At 38.0% G+C, this 12,760-nt stretch overlaps 1 protein-coding gene across 2 annotated transcripts in view; it reads right to left on the minus strand.

Moving 5' to 3' along the window:
- Positions 1 to 12,760, minus strand: part of SNTG1 (syntrophin gamma 1) — a 202,035-nt gene that overhangs the window by 31,062 nt on the left and 158,213 nt on the right. For both annotated transcript variants that reach the window (XM_027127875.1, XM_027127874.1), the window contains exon 14: positions 2,713 to 2,865. In XM_027127875.1, the coding sequence (XP_026983676.1) occupies positions 2,713 to 2,865 (153 nt within the window). The remainder of the gene's footprint in view (positions 1 to 2,712; positions 2,866 to 12,760) is intronic.

Raw genomic sequence — 12,760 nt, forward strand, 5'->3', positions numbered from 1 at the left:
TAGGGAATTTCAAGCTAGAAACACTTTGAAAGATTTTTGCACAATTATATATTATATATAATTATTATATATTATTTTGCACAATTTTATATATTATTACACAATATCTGAAGATACATCACACATAAAATGATTTTTTACATGCCCTTTTGGATGACAGCTAACTGTCTATAGCTGGATAAAGCACAATGAAAGAGTCTGAAATAATAACATTAAAAGAAATCAAGTTTTGAATGGGACACACTTCTTCACAGAAAGTCTTATTTTAAAAGGGTTGTATTAATTCATATTGAATTAGTGTAAAAAACAATTATATGTCCCTTGCCAGTATTATTCACTTACTCTGGGAAAATTGTTCAGAAATTGGACAAATAAAGGTACTAAAAATACAGTAAATTAATTAGGCTTAACTCTGGTACTTTGAATACTAGGTGAATGTAAGATGTAATTCATGCAAATTGTCATATTTCTGTTTCAATGTTCATTACATTTTCTACTGTCACCCTGGGAAGTATGGCTAGATTTTAAGGTGTTAATTGAAATGACAATGTAGGATGTTTAGAAATACCTGCTTTCAGTGAATTATCCTTTAAATAAATATATATTTATATCAATATTAAGTACATTAGAGATCAGAAAATATTTAAATAGACAAAGGAATAGATTAGAAGCTAGAAAATGTTAGGGTGCAGTCCTGTTAATGAAAACTAATTTCAAAATAAAAATAGATTAATTTATTAATTTTTATTGTATTAGTTTATTAATTTCCTACTTTTATGCCTGTTTCACAATAGGAGTATGTCCTCTCTTTATTTTTTTTACCAACTTTAGTGGAAGTGGAAATATTAGGAACATAGAAGTAAACCACAAACTCCTTCATGTAAATATATTCACATCTTTGAATTTTGAAAATAACAGAACCACAGTGTTCAGTCGTTGATTACTGATTTCTGGTAGAGTAAACAAGGGGAAATTATAAAATCTATAAAACAACCAAAAGCTAAAAAGACATTAAATATTTTTCTTTTCACTTACCATATGCATCTCAAATTTGTATTGTGAATATGTAAGGTGCTAGTACAAAGAAATGCATTGCTCAGGACATCAGTTTAGAGGATGTGAGGTCCAGATTTTAAAAAATAGTAAAATACAGTGAAACAATATAATTTTATCTCTATCTCACTTCTAAACATCAGGAGACTTAAAATGAAATTTTACATTGAAACCAGCAGGTAGAAATCACCATGTATTTGTTTCCAAGTGAAGTGTGATATTCTAGGGAAATGATAATTAGGAAAACCCAAAACTATCAAAATAAATAACAAAAACATCAACTCCTGTACAACTTTATACAATGCTTTAAAATGGTCTTAAGTGTTGATACTTGGAATAAAATAATAGTTAAGGTATTTTTCATCTTTCTACTTTGATATTAAAATATCTATTTACTGAATTGAGGTTCTATACAGCTAAATTATTGAAACAACATTTCTCAGTTACTTTAACATTTTTAGGTAATGCAGATCAGCAGAATATGAGAAAATGTCAATTAAGCAATGAAAAAAGTGAAAACAAGCCTTCTCCTGTTCCCTTCCCCTGATTGTTATGTCATACTGGTGTGACCTGATGGGTTGAATATAGAAATTTGTAGTCAGAAGAAAGAAATTAATACATGTCACATATCAGTTCAACATAACTGAACAACTATGCATCCAAGTCCCCCGTTGCAGGCAGGAATCCCGGGATAATAATGCTGTACTGTCATCATCATACACTTGTTTTCAAAATTGTGTCCGTGTGTCTATTTAGGTCCCGGCTCTATGACTCAAGTGCATCACAACTGTTCAGTTTTGCCCTTGGTCTCTGTTAAGGGTCAGTTAGGGGTCAGCTGCAGAGCCTGTTCCCGTCCACGGTCCTGTGAGTTGCACAGGCTACAGGTTTATGACATTTGGTCTAGATATAACTTCACAGTTAAGAGATAAAGTTTAACAAACTTCTGCCGATTACTCATGATGTACAAAATGCACTATACTTCAGTCGGTAGAGGAATAAAAGAATCCCTGGAAACCCACAACTCAGTGCGGGGATGACCAGCACTCATCACTCCAACACAAGCACAGCATGGGGACACCTAAGGAAACGGATTAAGAGACTGTTCGGCAGGGGCGAGTTTGAACAGGACTCACGTGGAAGGGGCAATGGGGGCAAAGGGCAGGGCTGACTGGGGGTTAGCAAAATTGTCCTGGATGATGGGACCTCTGAGAAAAGCTTCAAATTCCCTGTCGTTTTGAAGGGTAGAGATGAAGAGAAGGCTTTCTAGCAAGAAAGAGCCTTGTGAGTGAATGAAGTCGTTCAGGCTGGAAATTAGGTGGCTGTGACTGGAGACCAGGAAATGGCTTTGTAAACGATTAATTAAAATAAGAGCATTTTCTACTTTAGATTTAAGGTAGAGCAGATTCTAATTAAAGTTAGAAATATGTTTTTGATGAGTGGTAGGAAATAGCCTAGAAAGATCAAATTGTAGGAAAATTAAAACGTTTTTCAGAGCCGTGTTGCACTTCATTTAATAACAATGGCTACTTATTGAACATTTGAGAAGGTCAGGACTCACAGAACTGCATTTTTATGCTCCTTTGAATTTATATTAGAATTCTAGGGGAGTGGTCATGCATCTTTGGGGGTCACAGGTCCTGCGATTCCACAGACTCTCACCTGTATCCGTTCCACTTCCAGAAAGGTTGCTGTTTGGAAGGCTCTTTCCCACTGGGCGAGGTCAGAGTCTAATTCCACGGAGAAGTAGAGGTCCTCCCCAGATTCGGACTGCACGGTGAAGCAGTGTTTCCGCCGGTCCAGCAGGTCGCTGTCCTGATGAAAATCTGGAGTTACACAGGCTGGCACACATCAGTTCTACTCTGACAGGGCCACACCTGGATCAGTGCTGACCAGTGGGTGGCGGGGATGCTGCAGTGACAAAGATTACACTCTATGACAGCACTAATTCTTCATTCAAGTGGTCACAGCAGACAATTTCCAGGCCTCAAAGTCTATAACGGAAACACTTCTTCTTTGAATTGACACTGAGGCATGTCCATAAGATAGAAATTAGGATTTCTGGCTTCATCTCTTACTAGCAAGGTAACTACCAAAGCATTGAATGCTTGAGATTCAATTCCTTACTGTACAGATGGATAACACACAATTTCTCTTTTTCCTTACAGAACTGTGAAGATGATGAAATTAAGCAATACTTATTAATGTATTTGCAAATTTAAAGAGCTTCATAAGCATGGTCTCTTATATTGAGTTGATTTCTATAACCCTTAAACTATCATAGGAATATTCTTCTACATGAGATATGAAAAAACTGTGTCTAACATGTCTCAGAAATTTTATTGCTTTTAAAAAAATACACATTTACCTTACTTATGTAACTGTATTTCATTAAGTCAAGAAGACTCTGACGTGGCCATTTCTTGGTCTTACTAGAAGTTTTCAACTAATGTGTTCACACATCTGTATGTGTAGCAACTTCAGAGATGTTAAAAGGTAAAAAGAATGCAGCTAGGAATTGAGGAAAAATTGTAAAAGAGAAAGTTGGGGCAATGACTCAGAATACTATAAACCTGATTCCATACGTCACAGAATGAAAAGGATATTCATGTCTTATTCAGCCAATATGACCAATGTGGAAAAATAGCTTGCATTTTAAATTATATTAACTCAGTAATTACGTAACTTTGACTTTTTTGTGCTATATAGAAATACAGGAAAAGTAGGTGAAGGTAATATACATGAATGTTAGTATTTCCATTTTTATAGCTATGGCAGATATCAAGGTATTAAAATTACTTTTCTGGTAAAATGTCACTGAATACCTGCCAGAGTAACTATTTTCAAACTCATCTGGCCTTTAAATTATTACTCATATGTTCACAGGTAAATCTCATGATCTGAAGAGTAAAAATTTCAACTTCTGAAAAAAGTAACCGAAATAAATACTTACAACTATTATTTTTAAATTAATTTAAAAGAAAACTCAAGGCATTTTAGATATTAAAAAATCAATTACAATCAATCCAAGTGAACACGCTGTATAATGTAAGTCAATTCATTTTGGAGGATTTTAGTTGCCTCATCTGGAAAAAGAAGGAATAAAAGTTTAAATTTGCTCCTTTTCCCTGGGAAACTGGAATTCCTGATATAAATGGACATAATGGCAAATTTCAGAGAAAACATGAAGCGTATTCCTCAGATACAGTCTCTAAATTAATCTTTACAATAATCCATGAAAATAGGCTATAATTCCTTTCCCTGAAGAGGGAAATAGGTCTTGGATGTGTTGGTCCCCATTTTAGAAGCTGCTTGGCCCTAGTGACTCAGATCAGATCATTTGGGAGTCACTCAGCCCAAGTTCAGATGTCAGTTCTACCTCTTATTTCTGCTTCTCCTAGAATCAGTGCAGGTATTTCTTAAAAGAGGATGATATACCTGCCTGAATTTCTTATAAAGATGAAATTAGTTGATATATTTACATATTGCTTAGAAAAGTGACATGTATATTAAGTGCTCCATTAATCACTAATATCACACAGTATCATTATTTTTTTTCACACAGTATCATTATTAATCACAATATCACCATAACTAATATTGACTATTACTACAAAACTGGATTGGATCAGACTCCAGGTCCAAATTACGTTCCAGTACACACACACACACACACACACACACACAAACACACACAAACCTGTGATACCACTTATGGTGGAATGCAGGCTGTAGCAGGAGAGTCAGAAAGGCTCCTTTTCTAATAAAATTAACGAACAGTATTCACATTGAAAAAGAAACATGCTTGTCTGAATGTTTATTATGCAGGCAAGTTTGACTTTTGTGCCCTTCTTTAGGCATTGTGTGTGTGTGTGTGTGTGTGTGTGTGTGCCCAGACGGGTGTGTGAATCCTGTCCCAGCACATCACATATACTACAAAATGCTCTTACAGACATTAGCCATTATGAATTCTATTTCTGAGAAAATTAAGACTTACAAAGATCAAGTGACTTAAACAAAAACATATTCTAAAAATTCAGAGATCCTAGAATTAAAGGTAAAATGTGTTAAAAAATATATATACCTAAGGGAAAAGCAACAAATAACATATAAGGGAATCCACATAAGGTTAACAGCTGATCTTTCAGCAGAAACTCTGCAAGCCAGAAGGGAGTGGCAGGACATATTTAAAGTGATCAAAGGGAAAAAAACTACAACCAAGGTAACTCTACCCAGCAAGGATCTCATTCAGATTCCACAGAGAAATGAAAACCTTTACAGACAAGCAAAAGCTAAGAGAATTCAGCACCACCAAACCAGCTTTACAACAAATGCTAAAGGAACTTTACTAGGCAGGAAACACCTGAGAAGAAAAAGACCTACAATAAAAAACCCAAAACAATTAAGAAAATGGTAATAGGAACATACATATCGATAATTACCTTAAATGTAAGTGGATTAAATGCTCCAACCAAAAGACATAGATTGGCTGAATGGATACAAAAGCAAGACCTGTATATATGCTGTCTACAAGAGACCACTTAAGACCTAGGGACACATACAGACTGAAAGTGAGGGTGGAGAAAGATATTCCATGCAAATGGAAATCAAAAGAAAGCTGGGGTAGCAATTATCATAACAGACAAAATTGACTTTAAAATAAAGACTGTTACAAGAGACGATGAAGAACTCTACATAACAATCAAGGGATCAATCCAAGAAGAGCATATAACAATTATAAATATTTATGCACCCAACATAGGAGTACCTCAATACCTAAAGCAAATGCTAACAGCCATAAAAGGGAAAATTGACAGTAACACAATAATTGTAGGGGACTTTAACACCACACTTTCACCAATGGACAGATCATCCAAAATGAAAATAAATAAGGAAACACGAGCTTTAAATGACACATTAAACAAGATGGATTTAATGAATATTTATAGGACATTCCATCCAAAACCAGCAGAATACACTTTCTTCTCAAGTGCTCATGGAACATTTTCCAGGATAGATCATATCTTGGGTCACAAATCAAGCCTTGGTAAATTTAAGAAAATCGAAATCATATCAAATATTTTTTCTGACCCCAACACTATGAGACTAGATATCAATTACAGGAAAATATCTGTCAAAAATACAAACACATGGAGGCTAAACAATACCCTACTAAATAACCAAGAGATCACTAAAGAAATCAAAGAGGAAATCAAAAACTACCTAGAGACAAATGACAATGAAAACACGAAGACCCAAAACCTACGGGATACAGCAAAAGCAGTTCTAAGAAGGAAGTTTATAGCAATACAATCCCACCTCAAGAAATGACAAACATCTCAAATAAACAACCTAATCTTACACCTAAAGCAATTAGAGAAAGAAGAACAAAAAACCCCAAAGTTAGCAGAAGGAAAGAAATCATAAAGAACAGATCAGAAATAAATGAAAAAGAAATGAAGGAAATGATAGCAAAGATCAATAAAACTAAAAGGTGGTTCTTTGATAAGATAAACAAAATCGATAAACTATTAGCTAGACTCATCAAGGAAAAAAGGGATAAGACTCAAATCAACAGAATTAGAAATGAAAAAGGAGAAGTAACAACTGACACTGCAGAAATAAAAGGATCATGAGATATTACTACAAGCAACTATATGCCAATAAAATGGACAAGCTGGAAGAAATGGACACATTCTTAGAAAAGCACAACCTTCTAAGACTGAACCAGGAAGAAATAGAAAATATATACAGACCAATCACAAGCACTGAAATTGAGACTGTGATTAGAAATCTTCCAACAAACAAAAGCCCAGGACCAGATGGCTTCATAGGCAAATTCTATCAAACATTTAGCAAAGAGCTAGCACCCATCTTTCTCAAACTCTTCCAAAAAACAGCAGAGGGAGGAACACTCCAAAACTCATTCTACAAGGCTAACATCCCCCTGATACCAAAACCAGACAGAGATGTCACAAAGAAAGAAACCTACAGGCCAATATCACTGATGAACATAGATGCAAAAATCCTCAACAAAATACTAGCAAACAGAATCCAACAGCACATTAAAAGGATCATATATCATGATCAAGTGGGGTTTATTCCAGGAATGCAAGGATTCTTCAATATATGCAAATCAATCAATGTGATACACCATATTAACAAATTGAAGAATAAAAAACATGATCAACTCAATAGATGCAGAAAAAGCTTTTTACAAAATTCAACACGCATTTATGATAAAAACCCTCCAGAAAGGTAGGCATAGAGGGAAGTTACCTCAACATAATAAAGGCCATATATAACAAACCCACAGGCAACATTGTTCTCAATGGTGAAAAACTGAAACCATTTCCACTAAGATCAGGGACAAGACAAGACTGCCCCCTCTCACCACTATTATTCAACATAGTTTTGGAAGTTTTAGCCATAGCAATCAGAGAAGAAAAAGAAATAGAAGGAATCCAAATCAGAAAACAAGAAGTAAAACTGTCACTGTTTGAAGATGACATGATACTATACATAAAGGATCCTAAATGTGCTACCAGAAAACTACTAGAACTAATCAATGAATTTGGTAAAGTACCAAGATACAAAATTAACACACAGAAATCTCTTGCATTCCTATACACTAATGATGAAAAATCTGAAAGAGAAATTAAGGAAATACTCCCATCTACTACTGCAACAAAAAGAATAAAATACCTAGGAATAAACCTACCTAAGGAGACAAAAGACCTGTATGCAGAAAACTATAAGACACTGATGAAAGAAATTAAAGATGATACCAACAGATGGAGAGATATACTATATTCTTGGATTGGAAGAATCAACATTGTGAAAATGACTATACTACCCAAAGCAATCTACAGATTCAATGCAATCCCTATCAAACTACCAATGGCATTTTTCACAGAACTAGAACAAAACATTTCACAATTTGTATGGAAGCAAAAAAGACCCTGAATAGCCAATGCAATCTTGAGAAAGAAAAATGGAGCTGGAGGAATCAGGCTCCCTGACTTCAGACTATACTACAAAGCTACAGTAATCAAGACAGTATGGTACTGGCACAAAAAGAGAAATATAGATCAATGGAATAGGATAGAAAGCCCAGAGATAAACCCATGCACATATGGTCACCTTATCTTTGATAAAGGAGGCAAGAATATACACTGGAGAAAAGACAGCATCTTCAATATGTGGTGCTGAGAAAACTGGAGAGCTACATGTAAAAGAATGAAATTAGAACACCCCCTAACACCATACACAAAAATAAACTCAAAATGGATGAAAGACCTAAATGTAAGGCCAGACACTATCAGACTCTTAGAGGAAAACATAGGCAGAACACTCTATGACATAAATCACAGCAAGATCCTTTTTGAACCACCTCCCACCTCCTAGAGAAATGGAAATAAAAACAAAAGTAAACAAATGGGACCTAATGAAACTTAAAAGCTTTTGCACAGCAAAGGAAACCATAAACAAGACCAAAAGACAACCCTCAGAATGGGAGAGACATTTGCAAGTGAAGCAACTAACAAAGCATTAATCTCCAAAATTTACAAGCAGCTCATGCAGCTCAATATCAAAAAAACAAACAACCCAATCCAAAAATGGGCAGAAGACCTGAATAGACATTTCTCCAAAGAAGATATACAGATTGCCAACAAACACATGAAAGAATGCTCAACATCATTAATCATTAGGGAAATGCAAATCAAAACTACAATGAGATATCATCTCACACCAGTCAGAATGGCCATCATCAAAAAATCTACAAACAATAAATGCTGGAGAGGGTGTGGGGAAAAGGGAACCTTCTTGCACTGTTGGTGGGACTGTAAATTGATATAGCCACTATGCAGAACAGTATGGAGGTTCCTTAAAAAAACTAAAAATAGAACTAGCATACGACCCAGCAATCCCACTACTGGGCATATACCCTGAGAAAACTATAATTCAAAAAGAGTCATGTACCACAATGTTCATTGCAGTTCTCTTTACAAAAGCCAGGACCTGGAAGCAACCTAAGTGTCCATCGACAGATGAATGGATAAAGAAGATGTGGCACATATATACAATGGAATATTACTCAGCCATAAAAAGAAAAAATTGACTTATTTGTAGTGAGGTAGATAGAGTGAGAGTCTGTCATACAGAGTGAAGTAAGTCAGAAAGAGAAAAACAAATACTGTACGCTAACACATATATATGGAATCTAAAAAAAAAAAAAAGTTCTGACGAACTTAGGGGCAGGACAGGAATAAATACGCAGATGTAGAGAACGGACCTGAGGACACAGGGAGGGGGAAGGGTAAGCTGGGGCGAAGTGAGAGAGTGGCATGGACATATATACACTACCAAATGTAAAGTCGAACACTAGTGGGAAGCAGCCACATAGCACAGGGAGATCTGCTTGGTGCTTTGTGGCCACATAGAGGGGTGGGAGGGAGACGCAAGAGGGAGGGGATATAGGGATATAGGTATACGTATAGCTGATTCACTTTGTTATAAAGCAGAAACTAACACACCGTTATAAAGCAATATACTCCAATAAAGATGTTAAAAAATTTATACCTGCCATTCACAATTTTTTTTACTGTTGGCATTAGAACACATGTTCTAAGATTAGAATTCTTAGTTTCAGAAATCTATGGGGGGGAGTGGCTTAGAAAAGTGAGTTTGGAATGCATTCCGCCAGGACCCTAGGAGAGTGATAGTTTAAGAGAATAACTTTCTCCCAAGCAGTGTCCCATCTGGCATGGAATTTACCTGATTCACACACAACTACACTAATCTCTGAGCAAAGCCAAGGCTGTTTGTCCAGGGCTCTAGGCGGGGGCTGTGGGATATACTGACCCAGCTGAGGCCCTGTACTCTAACCCACCCTCTGTCACAGCCTTGATAAGGATCCCCGTGTTTCAGTCTATCCACACAGCCTGGCTTACGCTCCTTCACTAGCTTAATATGTGCTAGTTTTAGCTTTTGACAGGAAACAGAAAGGAAAACCCTACTTAAAAAAAAGAAGAGTTTCAGTAAAGCCAACCAGGCCATGTGGAAAAATGCTGTGTACCTTCAAAGGGAAAAGTGCTTTCTTATATGGTAATGCGTTTAAAAAGTATATGACATATAAACAAAATATAATTATTAAAAGAAACTTTTACCCTTGTATCTGCTTTGCATTTTTGACTTCTTATTTAATATCCTTTAATCAGTTTTCATTATTGATTGATATCAGCATTTTCCCAAAGACATTATTATTGAAACAAATAGAAGCGTCACTACGATAAATTGGCACAACTAGCACCAGAAAACAAACCAACCAGAGACACATAGAACAATAACACTAATTTCTTACAATAGTATTCAGGGTTGACTTTCCATATCGCCTATGGCGATGAATGGTTTTAGTTAATAGTTACGAGATTCATCTTTCAGATTTCAATCCTAATATTCTAGTTCTGAGGATAATTACATCATACTAAAAAAAAAAATCCTCAAATCCATGCTTTGAAATCCAAAGACCAGATGGCTTTTAGGAGAACAGGCTGTCCAGTGTAGGGCGTCTGAGAAACGTACTAGTTGTTCCTACAGATGTGGACATTAAGGGTCAGGAGGAATTGTGGCTGGTCATTTGGTCCTGCCTTTAAGAAATAATCCAAACAGTGCCACCTGTAAGTATTTCCAAAGAATGAAACTCTAATTCTCAGCCTTTAATACTTGGTATGTGAAGACTGTTCTTCAATCTCCTAATTTTCCTTTCCTGAAAACAGGAGCCCTCACACTGCAGCGTACACTAATTCATTCTTAATCTCTCTTCAGATGCGATTGAAAACAAGTGGTCACCACTTCTTAAAAAGTAACCTTTTGTATCCTTGAGGACAATTATCAAGCCACCTTTCGGCTTTCTCTTTATGAAACCAAGTGAAGCGAACTATTTTACCTTTCCTCAGGGGTACCGTGCCTTAGCTATTTAACGATCTTAGTATCTCTCCACTGAAACTTATCAACTTTCTCCTAATCCCTCGAGTAGTAACAGATGCCAGCTAGCCAGGATGGACTCGTCCGGATCTGACTAGCATGAGACATAAAGGGGGTTCCTTGTGTCACCTAAAATCACACCTCTGTTTATGTACCCCAGGATCCTGTTTGAGAGCCGTGTCTGTGGAGATTTAAAAAGTGAAGATAATTGTGAGAAGTGGTATCTGGCCAGCAAGCCTCTCATAAAATGTGTTCAATTAATCCTGCACATTTAGTCAGATGAAGGGGAGGTCTGGGGGCCAAACTGCCCAATTAGTACTCATGATATAGATGGTATCATCTCCGGCCTGGCTCCTGGGTCATTTGCTAAAGAACAACTCAGGATAAAACTGAATGCTGTTTACATCCAGGACCATTAGATGCTGTCTTTTCGTCTCTTTTTTCTAGTGATACTTCTTTTTAAACAAGTAATAATAACTTTCAACTGTGGAAACATTTTCGGGTGGCGTTCAAGATTGCACATACCCCCTGCAACCTCAGAAAGTATTTTATCTTGGCCCAGTCCAGGGCCCATGGTGGGTGCTCAGCTGATGTTCACCCAGGAAAGTTCTGCACGCCTGCTGCGTGCCAAGCACTGCGGTGCTGTGCAGTCCAAGCGCTGAGCGCCTCTGTCTCACGGAGACTTGTTTTGAGCGGGGATGAGACAAATCAGAGCGCAAACAAGGAGATGCTTATTCCTAACAGGTCAGATGTCGGGAAAGCCTGTTAGCGCTTTGCGGGGCGCCAGCCCCAGGGGCCGTGCCATTTATACAGAATGATAAGAAAGGGCTCTTCGAGGAGGACATTTGAGGGCAGGCATGAAGGGAGAGAGTAAACTAGTATTTGGGATATCTGGGAGGGCTGCCGTGAGCCAGCGCAGGACGGAGGAAGTGGGGTGGGCGGCGGGTGGCTGTGCAGAGGGTGGTGGTCCGGGCCGCGGCCCCCTGCAGGTGCCTGAAAACTCTGGATCTTGCTTTGCTTCGAACTGAACGCTAAGGGGGGCAAGTTTTAAGGCAGGAAGATGCGTGAGAAACGGTAAGACTAACGTGGGGAGGCGCGAGGGTGATGGCGTCGTGGAGACGGGTGGGATGCATCTGCTGAGGTGCCAGGTGTGACAGACAAGACTGGAGGTCGGTGCCTGAGTTCTTGGACGTGAATGGCGGGTGGGTCAGGCCGCCGGCGAGGGGGTGTCTGGAGCGGGGGCACGTCCCCTGGGAGATGTGGGTCAGACGCCCACATGGAGCGTTCAGCTGGCAATAAAGACATGAGGTGGGTTGCAGGGCAGAGCTCTGAATAGGTTCATAATTATTGGTATACAAATGGCATCGAAAGCAATGCGATTGGCAATTGATTGGGAAGAAAGTGAGGTTCCATGAAGGAACGTTAGCTGTATTGGATCCTTCTGAGTCACTTTGGGTACTCGCCCATTTTTCTACCTAGTAGTACAACCATCAAAACATATTTCAAGGGCTTCCCTGGTGGCGCAGTGGTTGAGAGTCCACCTGCCGATGCAGGGGACATGGGTTCGTGCCCCGGTCCGGGAGGATCTCACATGCCGCGGAGCGGCTGGGCCCGTGAGCCATGGCCGCTGAGCCTGCGCATCCGGAGCCTGTGCTCCGCAACGGGAGAGGCCACACCAGTGAGAGGCCCGCGTACCGCAAAAAAAAAAAAAAAAAAAAAAAAA

Source organism: Aethalodelphis obliquidens, unplaced genomic scaffold (assembly GCF_003676395.1).
Source record: "Aethalodelphis obliquidens isolate GAN/ISIS:26980383/991018 unplaced genomic scaffold, ASM367639v1 scaffold33, whole genome shotgun sequence".
NCBI lineage: Eukaryota > Metazoa > Chordata > Mammalia > Artiodactyla > Delphinidae > Aethalodelphis > Aethalodelphis obliquidens.